The 24,895-nt window shown below is 39.8% G+C and overlaps 1 protein-coding gene across 1 annotated transcript in view; it reads right to left on the bottom strand.

Annotated features, from left to right (window-relative positions):
- Zmat4 (zinc finger matrin-type 4) overlaps positions 1–24,895 on the bottom strand; it is a 457,773-nt gene that overhangs the window by 160,644 nt on the left and 272,234 nt on the right. Inside the window, exon 5 of the mRNA XM_004633077.2 lies at positions 3,736–3,963. Coding sequence (XP_004633134.2) covers positions 3,736–3,963 — 228 coding nt within the window. The remainder of the gene's footprint in view (positions 1–3,735; positions 3,964–24,895) is intronic.

Below are 24,895 nucleotides of genomic sequence, written 5' to 3'. Positions count from 1 at the left end.
TTTTTTTTTTTTTTTTTGTGCAGTACCATGGATTGAACTCAGGACCTTGCACTGGTCAGGCAAGCACTTATTCCACTGATCTAGCTCCCTAGTCCTCCGCTCATTATTGATGTACAGGAACACTATGGGTTTTTGTGCTAACTTTATATCCAGTTAATTGCTGAATTTAATTATTAATTTTAGAATGCTTTTGTGAAATTTTTGGATCTTTTATGTGAAGGATCATGTCATCTGCAAGTAATGATAATTTGGTGTCTTCCTTCCCCATTCATAACCCTGTTTATTTCTTTCTCTTGCCTGATTGCTTTTGATGATGCATTGAGAAGTACATTGAACAGGAGTGGTCATAACGGACATCCCTTTCTTTTTCCTGATTTTAGACAGAAAGCTCTCAGCCTCTTCCCATATAATATGATATTGACCACAGCTTTGCATAAGTGACTTTTATCAGATTGAAGTAAAGTCCTTTTATAACTATTTTGGGTTTCTTATCAAGAAAGATTGTTAGATTTTTGTCAAACACTTATTTTTACATCTGGTAAGTTGATCATGGGATTTTCATCCTTGCTGCTATTTATGTGATATATTACACCTATTGATTTTTATATGTCAAACCATCCCTGGATCTGTAGGTTGAAACCTACTTGGTTGTGATGTGTGAGTCTCTTGATGATTTATCACATTCTATGTGGCAATATTCTCTTGAGGACTTCTGCATCTATGTTCATTTGAGACACTGGTCCATAGTTTTCTTTTTGCTTCAGTCCTTATCTGGTTTTGGAATCACAGTGATGTTTGTTTCCAGGAATGATTTTGGAAGTATTCCATCTCTTTCAATTTCATTACAATTGGAGGAGTATTGGTGTTGTAACTTCCCTAATGGTCTTATAGAATTCAGCTATGAATCATCATTTAGTTATTTTAATAAGAGTATGACTATCTTGTTTATACTGTCTAATTCCATCAAATTATAACACTTAATGTTCTGCATTTCACTGTATTTAAAATGTTATTTTTCAAAATTAGAAAAAAAAATCATAAATAATTTTATGCAAATGACATCCAATCAGAATTCTTTTAGAAATAAATGATGCATTGGCTGGAGGTATAGGTTAATGTAGAGCACTTGTCTAGCATGCTTGAGGGATTACAGTCAGTGGATGCCCAGAACAACACACCATACTGCCACATTAAGGATTTAGAGGTTTAAGTGGTTTGGGGCTTGATTTTGCCTTTCTGTTTATTCAGTCTACAATTCTGAGTACCTACTCTCTGCCTGCCACTAGTTCAGGAGTTCGAACCCTCACATTAATGAGCAAAGCAGATACTTGCTTTTAAGATGTCAACAACCTACAAGAGGGAGAGTAGGGAAACAGAAAGTCAGGAAAGCATAAAAATAACTCAGTACTAAAATGTCTAAATATGTGAAAAGTGCTATGAGTGAAAAGAACAGAAAGCTTCCCCTGCAGTGACATTACCATTTCATTCTCCATCTACCACCTGACAGCAACTTTTGAAAGTTGTGGACATGACTGTATTCACAGATCAGCACTTTTAACTTTATTTATTCATTTTCCTAAAAGCATCTCAGAAATAAGCATGTATGTGCACACGCATGCAGCACCTGTGTGCATGTGTGTGTACATACATGTATGTCAGGGTGTGTGTGTGTGTGTGTGTGTGTTAAAAAGAATCAGGTTGCCACATTTGCTTTATTCTTCACGCTGCTGCAATATTTAAGAGTGGAGTGAATATATTTGAGGACATCACTTGGGGTGGGTAAAAAGGTTGGATCCAAGGACACTGTGTTCAATGCTAATCACATTTCATGTGCTACTGAGTCATATTCATATTGAGTTATCAAGTCCAAGAGCAGCCTTTTTGTCTTCCATATAAAAGACAAGCTGCTTAAAGTTACAGAATTCAGACGCCCAAGTCATTATGATACGGTTATACATAAAAGATACAGTACAGATAATTCACAATAGACAAGAACCATGTGCTGTAGGAATAATTCTTCCTCGGGTCATAATATCTGGCACAAAACATAAATAAAGTCCTGTTTTTCTCCTTCAGCGCCCTGCTGTGAAGAAATCACTGAGCCAACTTGTTATCTGCCAGGAGCAGCAGTGGTGGGGGGAGCTTTCAGCTGTGGACGCTTGTCTTATATCTTTAACAAGATGTTGACTAAGAACATAAGAAATTCCCCAACAAAAAGCAATAGTACCAATGGTTCAAAGCCTCCTATAGTAAGACAATCTGACACACTAAAATATTACACCCATGCTTTTCCATAGCTAGGAAACACACTCATAAAAACAAAGGGCTTTATATTTTTGCTGTTAGTTACTGTTTTAATTGATTATCTTGGAAAAGCAGTCTCTCGTCATGTTCTTACACATAGGCCTGGACCCTGCAACCTTGAGCCCATGTGGCAGAACTGAACTCTTTGGTGATGGTTAGCAACTCTCTACTGCTTGCTCCTTGGCATTCTGCCTACCCATACACAACTCTGCCCTCTCAGAATGCCTTCTCACATGCTAAAATGCCACCCACAGTTCTAATTCACACTCCTTGCTCAAACCTTTCCCAATCAACATATTCAGAAGTGGTTTCTCACCTCCCAGTTCATAAAGTATAATCATTCATCCCACTTTCATGGTCAAGAGACCGACCAGGTCATTTCTTGTCATAATTATTGCTCTTAGAGTCCACAGACAGATTAGTGTAAGAAGATTCACAGGTTCAATGTGCAAAATACAGGAAGGACTCCATTCTCATAATTGATCTGTAAATGCTGTCATTTATAATGGTCAGTTGTTCTGAATGATGGTCCCCTGATAAAACCACAATTAGATGAGGTACAGTGTCAAGCGCATCCCTTGAAAAATGACTTTTCTTTTTAAAAATTTTTATTAATGCATGTTTGCAGTAATAATGATTACATTCACGGTGGACAGGTACACAGGGCATCTTAATGCTCACTTCCCCTTCCCTTTCTCTCCTTCTCCACTCCCTTCACCTCTTGGTCCCCGTCCCATTTTCAAAATATATGTTTTCCTATTGCCTGTTATGAAAATGGAGGCATCTTCAGGCCATAATGTTTGGTGAAATAAGAAAGACAAGCTTAAATATCACATAGTTTCTCTCATATACAAAACATAAAATATAAAGTGCACAGTTGTTTTTCTTAACCATACATTTTAAAATATAGTGTGAAATTTTGTTTTGCATTTGCACCACCAATACAAGGCTGATCAAAATAATTGAGTAATCAAAGTAGGCTTAAATGGTTTGTTGCTGATGGAATATTCTATGATGCCCCCACAAACTGGCTATCATTTCCTAAATGATCCACAGGACTTGCTGTCAGCCTAGTTTACAAGTCTGCTCAGCAGCCTCAGTGATACCTCATGCAAACTCGAATGCTGCCTGGTTTCTAGCTACTAGAAGGACCTGTCCATGCAGGGATCAGGCAGGAGGTGGCCGCAAGATGCTACACAGCAACCACCATTGCAGTTAATAAAAATATGCAAATAAGTATTCTGCAAAGAAGAAAATTATAAAACCTAGGCTAAAAGTCAGTTCATCATTTTCTTTTTCTTCCCCATTTTTGAGAAAATTTCATGTTTTCCTAAATAATTGAAACAATAAGAAGGATTAGCCCAACTTGTGGAAGTGCACTCCATTCCCAGAGAGCTGTCTTATAACACAAAATAGAGTAGGCGTTCTTACCTCTCAGTTCCCCCATATCCAAGGTTGTCCCCAGTTGTTCTAGCAAAGCAACTCGAGCTGCATTCTTTTTGTGTTTCTTGCCGTCATAATGCTGCTGGGCCATCAGCGGGTTATTGAACCAGGCTGCGCAGAGACCACAGTACCTGTCAGAGTCTCTTCTTTGATAAGGAGATTCGACCACTGGTGCAGCATCCACTCGTGCAGGCTTAAGTGAGCTCAGGGGTGTGGCTGTGAAAGAAAAACCGGACAACCATGGGGCAGCCATTCCTTTGTTTTGTTTCATGTGGTCCTGGGGATTGCACACAGGGGCTTTGCCCTGAGCTACATCCCTGGACAGACTTATTTGCTGACTTTTTTATTTATTCTTATTTTAAGAAAGGCTTCCACTAAGTATCTAAACTGTTTGAATTTTTAGTCCCTGTGCCTCAGCCTCCCAGAGCGCTGAGATAACAGGCACATATGCACCACCAGGCCTATTTATATTTGTCAATTTCCAAAGATTAAGATCCTTTTCCTCAGTATTGAGAAAAGGAAAATTATCTTTGCCAATCTTCATTTTTGACTCAGGACACATATAAAAATTTCTAAGGTGTTTGGATAAAAATGTGCCTACTTTTATGTCAAAATCTGATAGCTGTGTAGTCTATCTATTAAAGGAAAAAATGTATTGAAAAAAACAAAGTCTCCAAAGTTAAGGAGTGTTCAATTAATCAAAATGCAGCTGATACTTCAAGTAAATATCATACAACCATGTGTGGAAAGATTCTGAGTGAATGAGATGAATATTTGTGTGCTATAAAAGCAAATAACAAATAAAGGATTCTCCTAAATGACAGAAGATTTTCCAGTATGAATTGTACCAGTGGGAGAAACCATGCTAATTTGGGTAGTTATTTACATTTACTGGGATAAGCTATTTTTTAACTTGTACCTGCTAAAACTGATTTCAAAATGAAAACATTATTCCAAAAAAAAGGGCAAAAGAAAAACATTATAGAGCAGATGCTGCTTATCTAAATTAAAAAGGCATACATCACTATTTTGAGATTACACAGTCCCCGCTATGAACACATTCCATTGTGAACTCACAACTATTTCTGGCTTGGGGGAAAAGCCCACAATTTAACTTGAGGATTTTACTAATTAAAAGTAAAAATAATTTTGTGTGCATCAACATGCAAATTGCTTCCATCCTTTGATGACTGGCAGGAGCTATGGTCCTATTTCTCAGAAGACTGACTCTGAAAAGCCCCGTGAATGGCTAGAAAAGAGGGATCTTGTTACAAGAAAGACAAAACTCCAAACCAAATGCTTAATTTCCAAGGCCAGTGTTCTTTCCTGGGCCATAAGAACTCCTTTGAAACTAAATAAATATAGTTTTCTTTAGATTTTCACCATTATATTTTATACAGGATTTCACTTAATCTTAGAAAAATATTCTCATTCAAGTATATTGGAGAAGAAAACAGTACTTAGATTCTTCAGTGGCTCTTTTGTCTTCTGTAACTTAGAAGTCCCTCCTGTTCTCCTTATCTCCATGATGAGGCCTGCAGCTCATGAAATCAGGAACAACAGGGCCATTGTTGAAGAAAATGCTGTCATCTGAGACATCCATTAATCTACCCCCGAGCTTTCAAATAACTACATTTTTAGATTCGGTAACCTACAGAGAAATACATATTTGCCAACTGACATTTTATCCAACAAATGCCTATCCCACAACAATTTCCTCAGTAGCTTCAGTGATTTTATCAGATCGGAAGTTTCAGGCAGCTTAGATTAAACTTCGAGATGCTATTTCTATAGTACCAGAAAAACATGTCTCTTAAAAGTCTCATTAAGGGACTGAGTCATCTATAATCATGTAGAAATAAAGCTCAAATATGGACCAAAAATTCTAGTAGCCAGTCATGCTGTTACTGTCTATGGCTTAGAAATGCTAATAAAAGCTATGAATGTGCAATTGACCTGGATTTGAAAGGATCTTTGTCCATTTTTCTCAAGCAATTGGGTCTCACTTCCAAAGTTTCCATGCATCCTTATCAATTTTTGAGGATTTATAGCCAGCTGTTGTTTCTTATGGCAATAGAAAAGATATCAAGTGCTTACAATCTAAACAAATGCCGACTGCTAAAACATAATTTATTGTTGTCTACACTGGAACCTAAAAAACATTTCAGAGTCTGTTTTATCAATTGATACCTGATATTGCATCTTGGCAGGAAAGGGGTACACCAGTGTTTTGATCAAATGAGATAACCTTATCTTGAACATACATAGGCGAGTAGTCTGATGCTATGTCTGTATTATAGCTTCTTCTCGTGAGAGAATCTACTACTTAGAATGGAAAGCCTGAAAGTTTAATTTTGGTTTTGTTTCACTTTCAAGATGTCTTTGCCAAGGTCAAGCCAGTTAATGGTCCCTTACAGCCATGAAGACAAACAAAGGCAGCAGCTTGGACATGGCCTTTCGTCAGAAGCCTGTGTGGGCCTGGGTGTCACTGTCCCTCAGCTGTGTGCGGCGCAGCCAGTCGTTGGAATCTCAGGTTTCCATGGGGTTAAAATCCAGGGCCTCCATCTCCTTTAGAACTAAACTTCTTTGCAGATAGGGGCTCGTTAGGTGGAGATGGAGCAGATCGGGGAAGCTGTCTCCCTTTTACAGCTTTGACTGGATGCCAAATATGGAAATTACATGGGAGGAGAGCAGTATCCAGGTTTTAATGATAAATCTGTGTGCATACATGGATCATAACACTCATAATCTTTGGCAAAATGTATATTCTAATAAAATGAATACAGAATGAGATGAGATTATCTTTTGGTTTAAAAGCATCTTTTTAGCAAAACACTAACTGAAATGTAAATTTTGCTTTACTTTTATACTTTAAATTTTCACTCTAATCCCAAAAAAATGCTTAAGAGGCCAGTGATTTTATTTATCTTTTATAAAACTTAAAACCCAGAGTTAGTTTATCAAAAACAGTGTTATTACTATTAAATGTTGCCAACTTTAAAAGTCTCTGTATCCAGGCTGTTGTCAGGGATGAGAGCCAGCACTGGCCCCTCTTCCTACCCTGCCCATCTTTGCAAAATACAGTCCATGTTGAGAATCGCTGATCTGTTCTATCCCTGGGCCTGCTGTGCTGGTCCCGCCCCCAGGGTGTGTTGAGCTGGGAGATTGAGATTGGGTGTGGTGCTGTGCACCTGTAATCCCAGCACTTGGGAAGCTGTAAACAGGCGGATCACTACGAGTCTGATTTAATAGTGAGACCCTGAACACCCTGTAGACCCTTCCCTAAAATACAGAAAAAGCAAAAAAGAGAATCACTGATCTAAATATTGTTAGATTTCCTTTGAAATTTACTGTAAAACTTTCTTAGATGTCCGTTTAACAATAGTCCCATACTACATATAACAACAGTAGAGTTAGTTATTCTATCAGCAGTAAAAAAAAATTATGGCTTTATTTACAAGACAGAAAGAAAGAATAATCATTGTTTTATTTTTGTTTTTGGTTTTTCTTGTTTGTTTTTTGGGGGGTTTTTTTGTGGGTTTTTTTGGTACTAGGGATCAAACGCAGGCCTTCACATTTACCAGGCAGGTGTTCAAGCCGCTGAGGTATTTTCCAGTTCTGCAATTGCTCCTTTTTAAACACTAGTCAATGCTTCCATTTTGTTAAGACATAAAAAGTACAAACTACTAGCTAATACTTTTGGTGAAGTTAGACAGCAATTTAGATTCTTTTTCCGATGAAGAATCTCGAGCACCCGTGGAGCTTTCATGCCCTCTGTCTTGGTATCACTACACTTTTACCAGTACGGTTTGGGCACTGTAGTGTCCTCTTCCTGCCAAGGGGCCCCAGCCCTACAGGATGCCACTCCAACTCATCTATACCTTGAGGCCTTGACAGCCTGAGCAAGGATGTGTTCTCCTCCTTGGAGCTTAGGAAGCATCTATAAGTGTACAATTCCCGTGGCAGGTCCTAACAGCACCTTGTAATTGTAGTTGTACCGATTTGTATTTGTGTGTGAGACTATTTATAGCCTGCATATATAACCACTCATTGTAAACATACATACATAGTGTGACAGTATTGATAATAGTTTGGATCAGAGAGTGCTAGCCCAGATCCACATAAGCATGCTACAGTGTATGCCTTATTACATATTCGAGGTCCTAAAATTTCTCATTTTCAAAACGCTTTCAGCCCAGATGTTCGAAACAGATGAGCATGGATCTAAAACTGATTACGAGCCACTAAAACCCATGTGACTTTATGTCTGTTTGAGAAAAGTGAAACAAATCAGTCTTCAAGATTTAATTTCTAATCATCACTGGTCCTGGTCTAAATCTCAGTACCCTTTCCTGGGTGTCCCAGAGTTTGAGGAGGGGCAGGTTCTCAACAGCTCTTTGTAGACTAAAGTGTGAGGTGTCCTGAAGAATAATAAGAAAGGATGTGTCCTTGTCAGTTGATTAAAGGACAAAAATGTTTACAGAGCTGTGTTGGTGCTCACCTGTTATGCCAGCACTCAGGAGGCGGAGGCAGAAGCACTGCTGTGAGTTCAAGGCCAGCCTGGATCACATACCACATAGCGAGACCCAAAAATCCAATAAAAAAGTTTGTAAAACCCCTTGTCTCTGTCTCTGTCCTGAACCTGCCCCTGCTCCTACCCTGCCCCTGCCCCTGCCCCATCCTTGCTCCTGTCCCTGACCCTAATCCTGTCTCTGTCCCTATTCCTGACTTTGTCCCTGACCCTGGCCCTGTCCCTGTCCTTGTTCTTGGGTCTGACCCTAACCCTGTCCCTACCCTGACACTGACCCTCTCCCTGACCTTGTTCTTGTTCCTGACCCTAATCCTGTCTCTGTCCCTGTCCCTGTCCCTGACCCTGTCCCTGTCCCTAACCTTGATCCTGTCCCTGTTTCTGACTCTATCCCAGACCCTGTCCCTGTCCCTACCCTGACCCTGACCCTGACCCTGTCCTTGTCCCTGTGAGAGAACTTCTCCTGTCTATGATGTCACACTGTCTACATTGGGGCGCTTCCTGGCACCAACACGTGTGTGGTGTTGGACACACAGTGTTTATTCATGCTTTGGAGGAGTGAACAAACAAGCGCTCCTCACATAATAAGTGAGTAAGGCAGAATGGCAACAAAGAATTGTCCTATTTCTTTTAAACTGTGACACTGAGGATACAGGAAGCTCTGTGTTCCATTAATCACTGTAAATCAAAGCAAATGAGTGACAGTATCACAGGGAATGAAAGTGACAGTGTAAAGGATATCATGTGACATTGGAGACACATACCTAGTGTTCTTTATTCTTCTGGATTCATTTAGACATAATGGAAGTCTATCTCTCGAACTTCTGCCTGTTTGCTAGGATGGCCAAGATGGCCAAGGCTTTCAGAGAGTGTAAAGCAGTGGCAGTAAACCTGTGGCACACATGCTATAGCAGGCTGTTCGCTGTCACTGAAAATTCTAAAAGGTTCGGGATCACTGGTATGATGTCGCACACCACTGTGGAAACAGCGCTTACAGACCAGAAGCTGGTGCTGCGCTTTCCCTGTCCTGGATCCAGCCTCACCCGGCTCTGGCATGGCACCCACCATCACAGGCTCTATGGGACTGAGAGGCTCATAGCAGTGTCTCAGGCCAGCCAGAATGAGGCCAGAGAGCAACCCAATTTCACACCACACTAGGGAAACAGGTAATTGTGAAGCTCTTGGGAATACTTTTTCTGAGATCAGAGCAAGTGTTTCAACCAAGCAGTGAGGGTCCAGATTGAGATGGCAAAGCCTTATCAGATCAAAGATGCAGGCATCCTCAGCATGAGACTCAGGTGCCATACTCAGCCATGGCTTCTCATCTAGTAACCTCTAGCCAAGGCCACTGTGAGCTCAGCTCAGCCACAGAGACAACCCCTGGACTGGTGTTCTCCTCTCGCTTCCCTTCTCCACCTCTCTCGTTCATTTCTTTTTCTTTTCTTTTTTTTTTTTTTTTTTTTTTTTGTGAGACAGGGTTTTGAACTCAGGACTCTGTGCTTACCAGGCAAGTACTTATTCTACTGAGCCATCTCCCCAGTCCCTCTAGTTCATTTCTAATGCTTTGAAGGCTTAGGAAAATAAAATGCAGCCTTTATCCCAGGGGACAAGTGAGTTCTTGACATAGAGAAGTAACCAGGAGTTTACTCAATTTAAAGATGTGTTTTTCTCCCTCCAAGGCATTCTTATCTATAATTCTAATTTTTCCCAGTTGCAAAATATCATACAGTTTACTCTATTATGTCTGTTCCATGTGTTTTCTTATTTTTGTTGTAAAAAACATCTGCTTGAATACCGGGCAGCTAGAAGCTCAATGAATGAATCATTTAGCACAGAGCCCCTGACTAGCAAGCAGCAAAGGCAATGGCAAAGCCCTGCTCTTCTGGTGCAAAGACCAGCACCGTATTGCCTGTCAACTAGCTCCCAGTGATGTCTAGGGGCAACAGGCCAGAGAAACAGATAGATTAAATGTAGGGTCCAATCACATTTCCTAGGTTTCACTATTTGTTCTTAGTGGGAATGATTTGGAAATAAACATTTTTTTTTCTAAAAAGACAACTCTGCTTTAGTCTGTATGATGAACTGCCTCTCCTTCTTTCTCATTTTTCTATCTTAAATCAAATTAATGACAATAGTAATTCTTCAGCAAGTATCACTGTGACTTGCAATTGCACCTGGGTCATTCCGGCCTGGCTGTGGGGCAGATGCAGGGCAGAGCATCAGCTCTGACCACAGACAGTCCTAGCAGGTTGAGCCTGCTGGGCACCATGGGCGGAGGGGAGCACACATCCACGCCGCCCTTCCATTCACAGCAGCCAGCGCTTATCTGAAGGAGCTGGATCACAAAGTGCAAGGGATGGATGCAGGAAGGAAAGCACCAGGAACTTTTACATAATGACAACATTATGCTTTAGTGAGAATGTTTTAATAGCTAAATTTCACTTCTTTGGTTATTTCAATAAATTTATCTTACAGGTTTACAAAAGAAATTAGACTCATCACTGGGGAAGGCTCCAGAAAAATGGAGGCATCTATATCCTGAAATGTCACACAATGATAGAAAAAGAGAAAACGTTTTAGAAAAAAAAAATATTTCATGGCCCAGGGAAATCTTCAGGGTAGAATGCAGACTAAAAGATATGGTATAAACCAAATTACTTATTAAATTGTGTGTGTGTGTGTGTGTGCGCGAGCACACACATATAAGAACTGAGAAGGCCATTAATAAAAGCCTCAGCAATGTTTATTTCTTCTGTGGAGAAGGAATACACTTTTGTGCTCATGGATATACAATACTTGATGCAGAGGCAAAACATTTTTATTTCTTTAGTGTCTACAGAGGCCGCATTTCATGCTAGCTTGCTTTAGTGCAAAATCTGGAAAATCCTGCTTAGAGGACTTGTGGTGCCACAGCAAGGCCCTAAATTAAATTTCAGAAGATTTCATTTGCAATGATTTGTTTATTAATTTATTGTTGATTTTCCAGGAAACAGAATGGAGAAAAGCTGACTCAGTGAGAATATGATGCTAACATACACGTGTCCTCTACAGTTCCTGAAGATCCTGAGAAACATAGTTTTCCAAGTTTGTAAAGATTCAAAAATGACTACTGAAATCAAATGGAATACCTTTCTCCCTTCTCACACCATAGGCTTAAAAGTAGATGCTGCTATTTAACACCAAGAGATAAAAGAATCCCCATATTGATGCTTCCAATACCATGAAGAAAGTGCAAGAACATTAGAATGCATTCAATACCATTTTGAATTTCCTGAGAATAAACAAAGATGAGGAGGACTTAACTAAACCGTCATTCCAACTCAATTATGTATCCACGTTCTTCCTCCAATCAACCTATTAATGAGGACTACTGGCTCATTCACCCTGCATTCAGGTATCATCAGTCTTCATTAAGACAGCATTCATAGATCATTGGTTTTCATTAATATACAATAATTCCCTGTAGTTTCAGTCACTGATTAGCCTCTAAATATCTTAAGTATTATGCCTATTTTCCACAGAACTCTAATCTAAAATAGGCCATCACATAAAACTTTAGAGGAGAAAAGTCATTTTATAATTGTCTTGTGTTGCTAGACAGAAGCATCTAAAAGTTAGGAGACTGCATTCTTCTATGCATGACAAAGAATGGGCTAGAAGGTAATTTCTAGCAGGCCAAGGTTTATTGCCTGCTTTCTTCACAGATCTGTCTCAGGTAATCAGAACTGGAGCTGGCACTTAGTATGTCTTAAATTAGCTTCTATTGAATGAAGGAAGCAACTTATTCTCCATAAAGTGATTTATGTAAGAGAAGACTTCACAGTCATGGCTTTAGCTTAGGATATTTTGCCTGCTTGATGTAATCATTAATACTGACATGATGGATCACATCCTCTTTGTCTAGACTGATCTATAAAAAAGCAGATTCTCTAGAGATATAATGTATTCACAGCCCTGGATCTACACATCCTGTTCAGTTAAGGGCTTTTCCCTCTCTGTGCAGTGCCAAATTATTCAATTTTGACACAATTCTCAATCTTGAGAAAGAGGTAGCCTGAGATAATGCAATGAACCAAAAGAAATACATGGCATATTTAACTCTTTAAGAATAAGCAACTTCCATTGGATGCCGCAGGCTCCGAGCTCACAGTTATTCACTCTGTCAACCCTAGCCTCTACGTTCTTTCAATTATTTCAAATTTCAGCAAAACCTGGATCTTTGTATATTGTTGTCAATCAATATGACCAATCCATGAGGACTAATAAATCAATGTCCAATCTGACTTTTGGGTTTTAAAAGTCCTTGCTACTCACAGGCAAAGACCTCATCAGTCAGTGTGGCTATTTAAAAATAAAATGAAAATACTAAGTTTCCATTCAGTAGATATGCATTATTTTTCACACAGCTACTGAATTAATTTGACCCATTCCTTAAATTGTTTGGACCTACAGCCACAATGAAAAAATACAGAGATATTTGATTTCTATAAAATGTCAGAGAACCGAAGAGTCAGGGCATGATCCTTCTGGAAGTGGCCCTTTACCTATAGGATACAAGACCTATTGTGAATCTGTTAAATTTCAGGTAATACTGAATCTTGCATGTATTATGTTTCTTCCTATTCATCTTATTATATATTTTAGTTACCTTGCCATACTTTTTAAATTTTTTTTTAATTGTTAAGTTGAGAACTTTGACTTTCTCACATGGAAGAAACACTTCATGGATTATCTTTGGCATATCAGAATTATGAACACTATTACTCTTACACAAGCACTGTGATACTGTGACAGTCAGTCTGATAATTGAGAAGGGTACTAAGTAATTGACAGATAGCATATGCAGCGTGGATACACTGGGATAATTTATATCTTGAGTTGATAGAGGAGCACAGGGTCAAATTTCATCATTCTATTCAAAAGAGTGTATAATTTCTTTCTTTCTTTCTTTCTTTCTTTCTTTCTTTCTTTCTTTCTTTCTTTCTTTCTTTCTTTCTTTCTTTCTTTCTTTCTATTTTTGCAACCAGGGATTGAACTCAGGACTCTGCGCTTGCCAGGTAAGCACTTATTTTACTGAGCTATCTTCCTGGTCCAAAGAGTGTATAATTTAAAATTTATGAATTGTTTATTCCTAGAATTCCCATTTATTATTTTTAGAACATAGCTGACCATATTTAACTACCAAAAAGAAAGAGGAGGTGGAGGAAGAGGAGAAAGAAGAGGAAGGAGAAGAAGGAGGAGGAGGAAGAGGAGGAGGAGGAAGAGGAAGAAGAAGAAGAAGAGGAGAAGTAAAATTATACGTAAATAAGAACTCATATATATATATATATATATATATAAATTTTGCAATATTTTTGGCAAATAATAATAACTTCCCTAATGGGCACTCTAGAAATACAGACTGTCTTCCTAAACCTTACATCTCATATTTATTTATTCATTCATTTGCTAATTTTATTTGTTTATTTGGTACAGTGTCTCACTATGCAGCTCAGACTCATAGTGATCCTCCAGTCTCAGCCTCTCCTGTCTCAGCCTCCCCAGCACTGGTATTAGAGATGTGTGCCATGACTTCCAGTCTCAGAGGCTGGCTTGCCATGGGCCCAGCACAGCATGAGATATCAGGGGTCAAACTCGGTTCCTTGTGCTTGCCAGGCAGGTGCTTAGACCACCTAGCTGTCTCCCTGGCCCATACATACTATATGTAATATGGGTAAAAAGCATAATCTCAGATGGGCAGTGTGTCTTCCTGGCAGGAAATAGTTGACTACCTAACACCTCCAATAGCTGCTGCCAGAAAGTGCCATCCTTAACTACAGAGTGAGGCATGCCTTGGGTCACAGGGCAACAGGCAAGCTGGCACCTGGACCTCTACACTGGCCTTGGTTCTTTTCATTTTTCCAGTTTTCCCACTTCACCTAACCCATACCCCACTCTCAGGATGGGGGGATGATTACTTGCCCAGCAGCATCAGCTATTCAACTAGAGAACCAGCTTCCTGGATCATTTCCTGTAGTTCATGAATATTTATAAAGGGCTCAAAGATGAGAACAGTGATCAGTGCCAGCGGCACTGGAGAGATAATGTATGGACTAAGTTTGGAGACAGAACGAGAAGGGGCAGCTTTAGATTTGGGCTGGAAAGAAGCTGAAGTATTGGAACTGCTTGGGGAAAGTCAGTGCTGGACTTGGCATCTGAACAGAGGTGCCTCAGTGTACCTGCTTTGCTTTACCTCATCAACATCCCGACCCCAAAAGGTGCTTCTAGATTTCTTTATTTATTGTCAGTATTGGACTTCCTAATGACTCTGTTAGTGATGTTGGTTATAACAAAGATAGTCTACACAGTTATAAAAATCCTCTCCATTTTATAGTTAAAACTAGCTGTTATCTATACATACATTTTATTTTTAAAATACAAAATGTTTTTAAAAGCAATAGAAATAATACAAAATGTCTTTAACCAATGTAATAGGAATTCAACAATGGTTGGTGTATCACATGATGTTATACATATGTTTTGCATGTACAGTATCTACTTGTGGTCTCTCTAAAGCATGTTATCTTGACTGTCACTTGGACACTGACAAGCATGCAGGTTAGTTGCTGTTCTGTTAGTTGGGTGAGAAACCTCAAAACAACTCTGGGAATTCCTGAGTTGAGACAGGGAGAAGATGGCACACTTTCCTCCATCCTGCCAGGTCCTGCCTAGCATCTGGGTCAAGAGGACCTAGAGTATTGAATGTGAAAGAAGAAAAGCTTCCTCGCTTCTCGCAATGGGAAGCCCCGATGCTCAGACCACATTGAGCAGTACCGTTGGTGAACAGAAAATGATTGCAATTAAGAAAGCAGATTTTGTACTAGGTAAGACTCAGGAGATAAACATTAGAAGATCGCTACGCTACTTTAGTCCCTGTGGGAACAGAAACCTACACAGGACCTGAATTATTCAGGTGTATCTCCCAGAATCATTCATTTGACTATAGCCTGCCCACAAATTACACACTTCACCGCTGCATGGAGACACAGCCAAAAGGGAGTGTATGACAGAGAACAGGAATGATTTCTTTTGAAGGATGTTCAAGACTAGTGTGCCATTAACACCCAGGGCATAGCTGCTTAAAGTCTGATACTCCGGCATGTGCCATTGGCTATGAATTTCTATACAACCTGGCTTAGTGAGCCTGCCAATCTCAGGTCCCACCCCACCCCCTTGCTGAGAAGCTGCAGTTTACAGGAAACATAGGGTATCCTGTGCAGATTACACTTGGAAAGGTGTGAATTAGGATTGAATGGTTTCCAGCTCTGGGTGAGGCTGAGAATGACTTTAGAGAGGTTTATATATTATGGACTCAATCCCACCTTAGCTAATTAACTCAGAATCACTTCAGCTGAGGCCAAGCAATAGTAGAATTCACAGCTACACTGGTGCTTCTTCTGTCTTCCCCAAAAGATGGAATTATCACACAGAAGGGCCAGCACCTGGTGTGGTCTCACTGTCACCTTTGTCACCAAGCCTCTGTGCTGTGAGGTTTCCTCCATGGTGTGTTCCATCACCTTGGTCTACATCAGGCTTGTGGTACCATCCCTCCCCTTCCCTCATGGATGGAAGTGCAGAATGAAGAGGATTTGATTTCACTAAACTTTTTTTACTAACATATGCGATTGTGGAGTCCATATATTTTCTTTAAAAATTTATGAGGCATAAAGATACACAGAAAATAACATTGATTTTGCAATAAAATCATACTAAATTCAAATCACAACTGTGGGTAAGGTTACTTTAGCTATACTGAGAATGTTTATTACAATCAAATAGTATCAGTGATTTGACTTTGTATCCTTGCCATGAGCAATTAAAGGTAGCTACGTGGTGAAAGGCTGTAGAGACTGTGGGTACAAATTCAGCAAGACTGAAGCTCAACTCTCCACACTCCTTAATGTCCTTTACATGGCCCCACACTGACACCATCCTGAAACACAGGCTGGAGGGACAACGGTCAGCTTGTGGTGACCATGAAGCTGAAGGGTCATGAGGTACTAGTGAGCCAGGAAAGATGAGGTCCTCATCCTGGTGACCATGTAATAAGTGTGCTGTTCCCGCAGCAATCTCAGAGTCACTTAGTGCACATCAGAAAGGAAGTCCTTTGGAAAAACAAGAAGTACACACAGGAGCCAGGGAGATGGCTTCAGGCCAGAAGGGCTGTGAGTAAAGGCTGAAAGATAAAAAGTGACTCAGCTAGTTATGCACAACTTCATAACACTTGAGACACACAAAGGTGACAGAAGTTGGCTTACTGTCCAAAGCTGCCTAGAAAGGGGGACAAAGGCATGTGTGGATAATCAGCCCTTAGAAGTAAAGGTGCTTAATGGTCCCAAAGGTTAAAACATGCTGACTGTCTGCTACATGAGTGACTGAGGAAGGCATAGTGATTGGAAGAGAGGAAAGCACTGGTACTGTGCAAACAAAGGGCTCTAGAGAGAAATAGAACCTTAGTGGGAAGGAGAAAGACAGGATGGTGGTGAAATAGGACAGGTACCCTCAAGGGACAGGTGACAGGGGAATTTTTAGGCTCCAATTCATGACCTGTTCTCCACTACAGATGAAGAAGTTATGTCCTTTTTCCCTATCTGCCCCCTATCCTGACAAAGCACAAAACAGGCCCTCCCTTTCCCCTCCCCTCTTATCGTCACAAGGACCACATGAATTGTGACCACTAGGACCCTGTGACATCTCCATGAATGAGGAGAGCACTTGGTGGAAGATCCCATCTTTACCAGGAAAGATCCAAAAACATGAAGGAAAAGCCTGAGAAAAATGTCACACTCACAGTCCAGCACGAAGTCACCAGCTCCCAGTTGAACCCAGTGGCACCATGAAAACTAGTCCTGTTTTTCAGGAAGCTCCTCAGTCTGATCTTTTCAGGACTGTACCTACTTTATTAAGTTGCCCCACCCCCACTCCATTTTCTTCCTATACCTCATTTCAAGCTTTGCCTGTAATTTCATACCATTGTATTAGTTTTAATTTCCATTATAATCATGGAAAGTTCCCATACATATGCCACATCATCAACTCAAGATTCTCTGAATTTCTACATGAGCTCATTCCCTATCATAATCTCTGGATATAATGTGTGTGTGTGTGTGTGTGTGTGTGTGTGTGTGTGTGCGTGTGCGTGTGCAGGGTCTCATTACGCAGCTCAAAGTCGTAGTGATCCTCCGGTTTTCAGCCTCCCTAGTGCTGAAATTACAGGTGCATGCCACCACTCCCTGACCTGGTCGCCAGATCAGTGCACTGGAGTGGGGGTGGGGGGTTCTGGGGAAGAGCCAGATGGCAAGTGGTGCCAGGGAGTGAACCCCAGCCCCTACACTTGCCTAAGCAGGTGCTTAGTCCACTGAGCTACCTTGCCAACCCTCACAATTTTTCTTGAAAGAAAAAAAAATAGCTTTACTGGGTATGCAATTAGGGCCTTCACAGTGAAGTACATCCCCTCCCGTTTTTATTTTTTTATTTCAATACACTGTCTCATTAAATGGCTGCATAGGCCAGGATGGATTTAAACTTGAAATTCTCCTTCCTCACACTATCAGATTACTCAAATTACATATCTGTGTCATCAATTCTAACTAAAAAGGAGGTTTGCCAGTTAGCTCAGTTGTTTAAAAGCCTCCTTGAGCAAACTCAGTCAGGCACAGGGACTGCAGTTCAATCCCCAGCTCCACATACCATATCAGACCTGCCCTTAAAGCAGCCTGAGCCAGCCAAAAAAGAAAAAAGAATCCTTCTCAACTTTAAAAAAAAAAGTCTAACTAAAAGCCAAAATTTTCAATATTAATCATCAGGATTCATCAAATGCTTAGGCATGCTTCTTTTTGACAAGGAAAGAAAAACAATCCTCCCTCATGTGTTAAGAAGAGTGTAATCCACTGTTCCTGGGCACAACTGTACTGCTGCCTTCACCCAGAAATACCTTTGATGCCTCAGCTTTACTAACTGAAGCAATAATTTCATGTGTTCAGATTTCATCTTCTAGGGGCCAGGGAGACAGCTCAGTAGAATAAATGCTTGCCTGGCAAGCACAAGGTCCTGAGCTCAATACCCGGTACCGAGAAAAAAAAAAAAAAAAGATTCCATCTGTTCTACTGACTGAAAAAGCAAAATAAGGATGCTGATGACTAGCGGTTTGAACTAATCAAAATGCAGTCAGAGGGAAAATGAATGAAAATAGAGTGCCCCAGTCTCCAACTTCTCAGTTAAGAGATCTAATTATGGGCCAACAAAGCAGCAAACATCCTTTCACATACCTGGGGACCCCCTAGGTCCAAGAGTTTGTAGCCCCTACTACTAATAATAACAATTATTGCTTCCAAAGTGGATTGAAAAGACTTATTTGACTCTCCTTCATCTCCTTTCATAACTCATCATACCTCACAGAGGCCCAAATAGTCCTGAAAACCTTCAGCAAATTTGCAACAAAAGCTATCAACTCCAGTGTGCTCCACAGAAAATTGAAAATCTCTCAGTAAAAAATCCTACACCAGAGAAACAGCTTCTTTGAAGTCTGACTCCAGAAATAGCAATATTAATAAAAACATGAAGTTTCATCATTTCATTTTCCTATGCAAACTTGCCCAACACATGGAAATTTACATAGCAGGGCAACCTCTGGAGAAATTGTCTCATTTCTTACAGACTCACTTCATAAAAGTACAAGTTGGTTTTCCACCATGTCCCAAAATGATTGATGATCCTGAATGTGTGGACTTATCTATCACCAGAGGAGAATGAAGAATGCATTTATTCAGGTCATGTGCAAAGCAAAGGGATCTCAATGTTAAATATGGGTAAGCTGAAGTCAGGAAAGCAATGGTTTCTTAGGAAACAGGAAGAAAAGGGATACGACTCTGGCTAGAGAGCAGCTTCAAGACATTGTGTCTAAGGCGATGGTGTTACTGGGTAGAAAGGAAGTCCCACAAGGCTTTATTCCAAGTTTTTGGTGTCCCAAATGAAGAGCTGGACAAGATATATATGAAAGGGAGCAAAATGTGTACTTATTGAAGAAAGGAAAGAAGTACACTCTGAAGGGTGAGAACTGATTGGTGAAAAGGATCATAGCAGCCCCCAAAGATGAGAAAAGCAGGTCTTTTGTGTACAGGATTCCCAGATTATCTCACCTTCCTGCCAATAAGGTGCTGGGAAAGTTGTCCTAATTCTCACATGGCCTCACACCTTGAATGTACTGTCCTATCCAATGCTCTCTTGGGTTCCTACTATTTGTAAATACAGGATCAGAAATAGCATCTTTTGACTATGCCCACATGTAAATGAAGGATTGAAAAGATCATCTTCTGACTGGCCCTATGCACAACAGCAGATTCAAATGAATGCTTGAAAATACGTTTCTGATCGATCCAAAATAGCACTTTGCTGACAGATTCTGTGTACAGTGATGATGATGTCGCTGTATTGAGAATGTCCCTTTTTCTCCTAGCAGTGTTCCTCACGCAGTTGCCCTGTCTTATCTAATATCTCCCTGAGAGACCTGGCTCACAAAATCTTTTAAGAAAGTTTAGGGACAAGGATTCATCTTTATCAGCTATTTCCTGCTGGTCATGGGCAGAGACCCTGCCTATGTAAGACCCAAAGTCTCATATTTTATTCTAAGGGTAAGGGGTTTTCCCCCCACTTTTTCAGAGAATCATTGTCCACCAACATTCAAGGGAGAGGAGAAATGTTCATGAGTTGAAGTCATTGGTATAGTTGGAATACAAGCAGTCATTCAGACAGAATAGTCAGAAACCAGGAAAAACAGAATGTACTTGTTAAATTTGCTTGGATGAAAAATACAAAGTAGGATTATCAGGACTCACACAAGTATGAAAGGTCTTATAAGGCTCCTGATCCAGCCCTTGATGGACATCAGAAAAGAAACCAGCAAGTTACCCTGATGAGGTTATTACTGTGGTGCTGGTTATCATAGTGCTGATAGGGCTAAGGATTCCTTGTGCGTTATGGACAAAGTATTGGACATGTCACAGAGATACAAAAGAACAAGCAAGCAAAGAGATGATGTTCAATATCCTCAAAAAGCATAAGTTTGCATTGGAAAGGGGATTGGTGTGATCCAGGAGGGTCTTGGAAGAGGTCGCTTTGATTTCAGGTCAAGAGTCCAAAACCTTTGCAGAGGGCTGACCTGGATATGTGTGATAGCTCATCCTGGGACCCATCTTCTGTGTTCACCATGCTTGTCATTTCTCATGATGCTCTCTGCTAAGACTGTATGCATGAGATGCAACCTATATGGATGAATAGATAATGAGCTTGTTTGTATGAAAAGGTTATTTGTTGACACCTTGAGTTATTTCTATCCCTGTGCCTGAGTTGGACTATTTCTCCAAGAACTGAGTTTTGGGCTATTTCTAAGAGTGAAGCTATTATTTGAGAGTTAGAGATGAGTTCCTAGGGAGGATCATGACTCTTAGTGACTGATAGGTGGGGGGTCTTTAGACCATGATTGATAGGTCTATGCTGTGCTATTCTATTGGGATTTCCTCCAGGAACATCCTTAATGAAGCCCCCTCTCCTCCTCTGTGGCCTGGCTTGCACAGGGAGATTGACATCACCGGAAGAAGTTACTGACCTTCAAAGAGCACAAGTCAGGTGAGACCCACTTCTGAGGAAGTTCAGGCCCTTCATCCTGTGGAGGCCTAGGATGCAACAGCCTACTGTGTAACACATCTCCTAGGGTGCTATCTCAGGGAGAGACTTCCTTGAAGATACCCATCATGCCAAGGCCATCGCATGGCCTTAAAAAAGCATGAAGAATCCCCTTGAATGATTAGGTCTGGTTCTAAATTGATATTTAAAAGTGAGTTCAAAATTGTTTTTTAGAATATAAAAATGCATTCGTTGTGCTCTAGTACCATGTAGAAATCCATACCTTTTGTATCTGATTATTAAATCAAACAGTGTGAAGCTAGAATTTAGAAGCTGATGTTTAAAAATCATAGATATTTCAAATAAAAAATATACTTGGGGAGACTTACTACCAATTATCTCGGTATATCCCTTAATTTCTGAGTATTTTCTCAGCTTTATAGGATAAACACTTTCAGGGTTCGGATCTTTACTAAATGATTTAAAAGTTATTGCCTAAGAACCTGTCCATATCAGCTTCTTCTGAAGAGTAATGCATTCTGTGTATGAATTCTAAGTCTGGACCATGTTTCCTGTTGACAGTTTTAGGGTGAGCACAGTAAATTGATTATTTTATTATTCTACTATGGTCCTTCATAAAAGTGTGGTTCCAGGACATTTTCTGGAAAGCAGGTATAACCACATCATAAAATCTGCTGAAAGCACCAAATGTCTTATTTGACTATTTGATCACCCAAAAGAGAAAAAAGTGATTTTATAGTACTTAGAAGAATTTGTGAATATCCTTAGTAACAAAATCAGTTGCTCAAATTTATAATTATCAAGATATTATATAAGAAACAGTTGTCTAACTGTTAAAGTCTTTAGTCTTATCCAATTACTGATTCTTTGTTTCACTACTTATTAAACTTAAAACAAGAACATGACATTTTGATTCAATCACTGTCCCAGTCCCCTATGAATCCTGTACAAAAATCACAGCCCAAGGAAATCAGCTACTTCATATTCTTAATTCATGAAGCCCCATTCACTGTAGTCAGTGAACTGCTCAACATGGTTTCTCTGGTGCAAGTAAGAAACACTTGTTTTTTTTTTTTTTTTTTTTCTTCCTTTTTTTTTTTTGTGGAACCAGGGATTGAACTCAGGCCCTTGCACTTGTCAGGGAAGAGCTTAAAATCACAGCCCAAGGAAATCAGCTACTTCATATTCTTAATTCATGAAGCCCCATTCACTGTAGTCAGTGAACTGCTCAACATGGTTTCTCTGGTGCAAGTAAGAAACACTTGTTTTTTTTTTTTTTTTTTTCAGAAAGATTACTGCATGGGAAAGAAGTGTCTCACCACTAACCACCTGCATCATGTTGGCTGTATGATGTCACTCCTCTGCCCATCAGTTCCCATAAAGTAAAAAAGTGATGGATGAAACAATAACTATTAAGCTCCTCATAATTCTGAAACTCTAGGATTCTGCTTCTCACATTTATAAGTGTAGAAAAACCAAACATACCATCAGAAAAAAATGTATTTATCTAGCAATGATATATCCATCATATCCAGCTTTTCTAATTTAAAAGAAAATGCACTGCTATGAAGATCTGACTGTTTGAAAAACTATTATTTGCATCTATTAAAATAAATATCTTGACAGATTATGGCAAGCAAACCAAATAACTGGATTTATATGACTGAACTCCTATGGATATGAAATTATACATATATATATATATATATATATATATATATGCATTTATACATATGTTGCCAATTAAATGTGAAGTGCATACATAATTCAACTTTAAACTTACATAACTTTTAAACAGATCTAGGATACCTTGGTCTTTATTCACTCAGCAGAGCACTCAAATAAGCAATTCTGTGTCTGGCATGGAAATTTATGAAACACTTCTAAAGTTCTGTCTCTCTCTGTCTCAAAAGGAAATAGAACCAACAAGATTTCAGAAGAGGAATACACTTAAGCACCCTTATGAAATGAGCAGAGTGGCTGAGATCATTGCTATCTGATGCTGTTTTCACATTGTTCACTGTCCCTGCAAATGAAAAATACTAGATTTAAAGATTATAAATATCTGTCTTTGCGACTTTGTTGCTACCATTCATCTTAGTTGAGAGCTTTGGAGTTTTAACGGCTCTGTTTAGTAGGTGAACAAAAATCTGTAAATCATTTCATGAAGCACTATTTATCACCAAACATCAAAAAATTCTGGAATCTGCAATCCTAAATCCCAGTTTTGGCTTCCTATTATGTATCTTACTGTGTGCTATAGGCAAGGAACTTACCCTGCAAGGTTTAATTTCCTAATCAATAGAATGGTTATAATAATACTTCTACTTCATGGGTTTTATGAAGAGTAAATGAGACAGGATGATGTTTCTGATATAATATCTTTACAATTATCAGTTTGGGTAATTGATTTTATTATTAAGCTAGTTTCATCCTACTCAGCTATATACAGTTTTATCACAGTTGGGATCCTTAAATATTATGTACTTTCATTTCACTGTTGAGAGTAGAAATGGGATACTTTGCTTTGCTTTTTATTAGTATATATAACACATGAAGTTTGCAATTGTCTTTGGGAGTCATATGCAGATGAAAGTAATAATAACAAGAACAAAAAATGGGGCAGGGGGATAGAGAGGAGGAGTGAGAGGGTGGGAAGGACAAAAATTTTTTTAAAAAAATCAACCTTTATTAGGAACAAAATTTTTGGAAGTTAACTTTTATAAATGTAATGGTTATAAAGGAAACTTTGCTGAGTGTACCTAGTCGCTTCTCATTATTCGTGGTGGCTTGTTCTCTAAAGCTTCCAGGAATACTGAGTAAGTGAGTACTGAACCGTTGCTACCATAGGCAGCACAGGGTGAGGTACCTATGAGCTGGCAGGCAAAACATTCTGATCAACTGATCTAAGTATATAATGCTGTTTTTGGTGTGTTTCTTGTTAAAGATACCGCAGTTAGCATAAATGACTGGTACATTAACTGCAAATCCATGGCCAACAGTACTGCCTATCACGCCTGAACAAGCCTACCTGTCACATGCATTTTCTCCAGGAGGCACATCTCTTGCATTCAAGAATAGTAGATGAGGCTTCAGCACAAAGCTTGGGACTTCTTTAAAATGGCAAATTTACAACAAATTCATGAGCACTCACAAAGTATTGCGCTAAAAAGCTGAGAAGATGCCTGTTTCTGGAAATAGAGCTGAAATCCGCAGGCACCCAGTGGCCTTTTTCACCATTTTTCACCACTAGCTGGGACTGGGAGCACTGCACGGGCTCAGACTTTTCACAGTTCTGACTGGGTGGGAACAACTGCAGAGCACAGTGAGAGTGATTCGGGGAGCTGCGGATGAGCTTTAGTGTGCACTGAATCCCAAATGCAAAATGCTGCTTGAGAAATGACATCTCTGTGTGCACACTTGTGTGTATTTGCACACAATAATATGCTAATTCCACTCTTCATGGTGTGATGGCCATCACATTAGGTATTTTGCCTACATGTTCTGCTTTTTATAAAAATTTCATAATGCATTTCCATAATTTTACCAGTGAGAAAAATATAAAGAAACTTTTGAAAAGTCACATGAGTATGTCTAGAACCTAAAACTGGATCTTACTTCAGAGGCTATGATTGTACTCTCTACTATTCTGTGCATCACCTGTTGTACAAGAAGACTTTGGTAAAAGCAAGCAAGTGGAAAGACTTGTCACTGTGCACCAAACTAAGGTTACTCATTCTAAAATGAAGTCACAGAGCTGCCGAGTTCCGGGAGCCCCCAGACCCAGTCCTAGCCCAGGTCCGGTGAGTGTGCGGAGAGTTTCCTGCTACCCTGAGCCGGCGGGACCAGTCCCAGCCCAGGAGGCAGCGTGGGCCGGACCCTCTCCCACCCCCTTGGGCCGCCCCACACCACTCTGTCGTACCTCCCCACCCCTCCTGC

The sequence above is a fragment of the Octodon degus genome, unplaced genomic scaffold (assembly GCF_000260255.1).
Source record: "Octodon degus isolate 3935 unplaced genomic scaffold, OctDeg1.0 scaffold00051, whole genome shotgun sequence".
Taxonomy (NCBI): Eukaryota; Metazoa; Chordata; class Mammalia; order Rodentia; family Octodontidae; genus Octodon; species Octodon degus.
The sequence above is the reverse complement of the archived record's forward strand: the minus strand, read 5'-3'. Positions and strand labels throughout refer to the sequence as shown.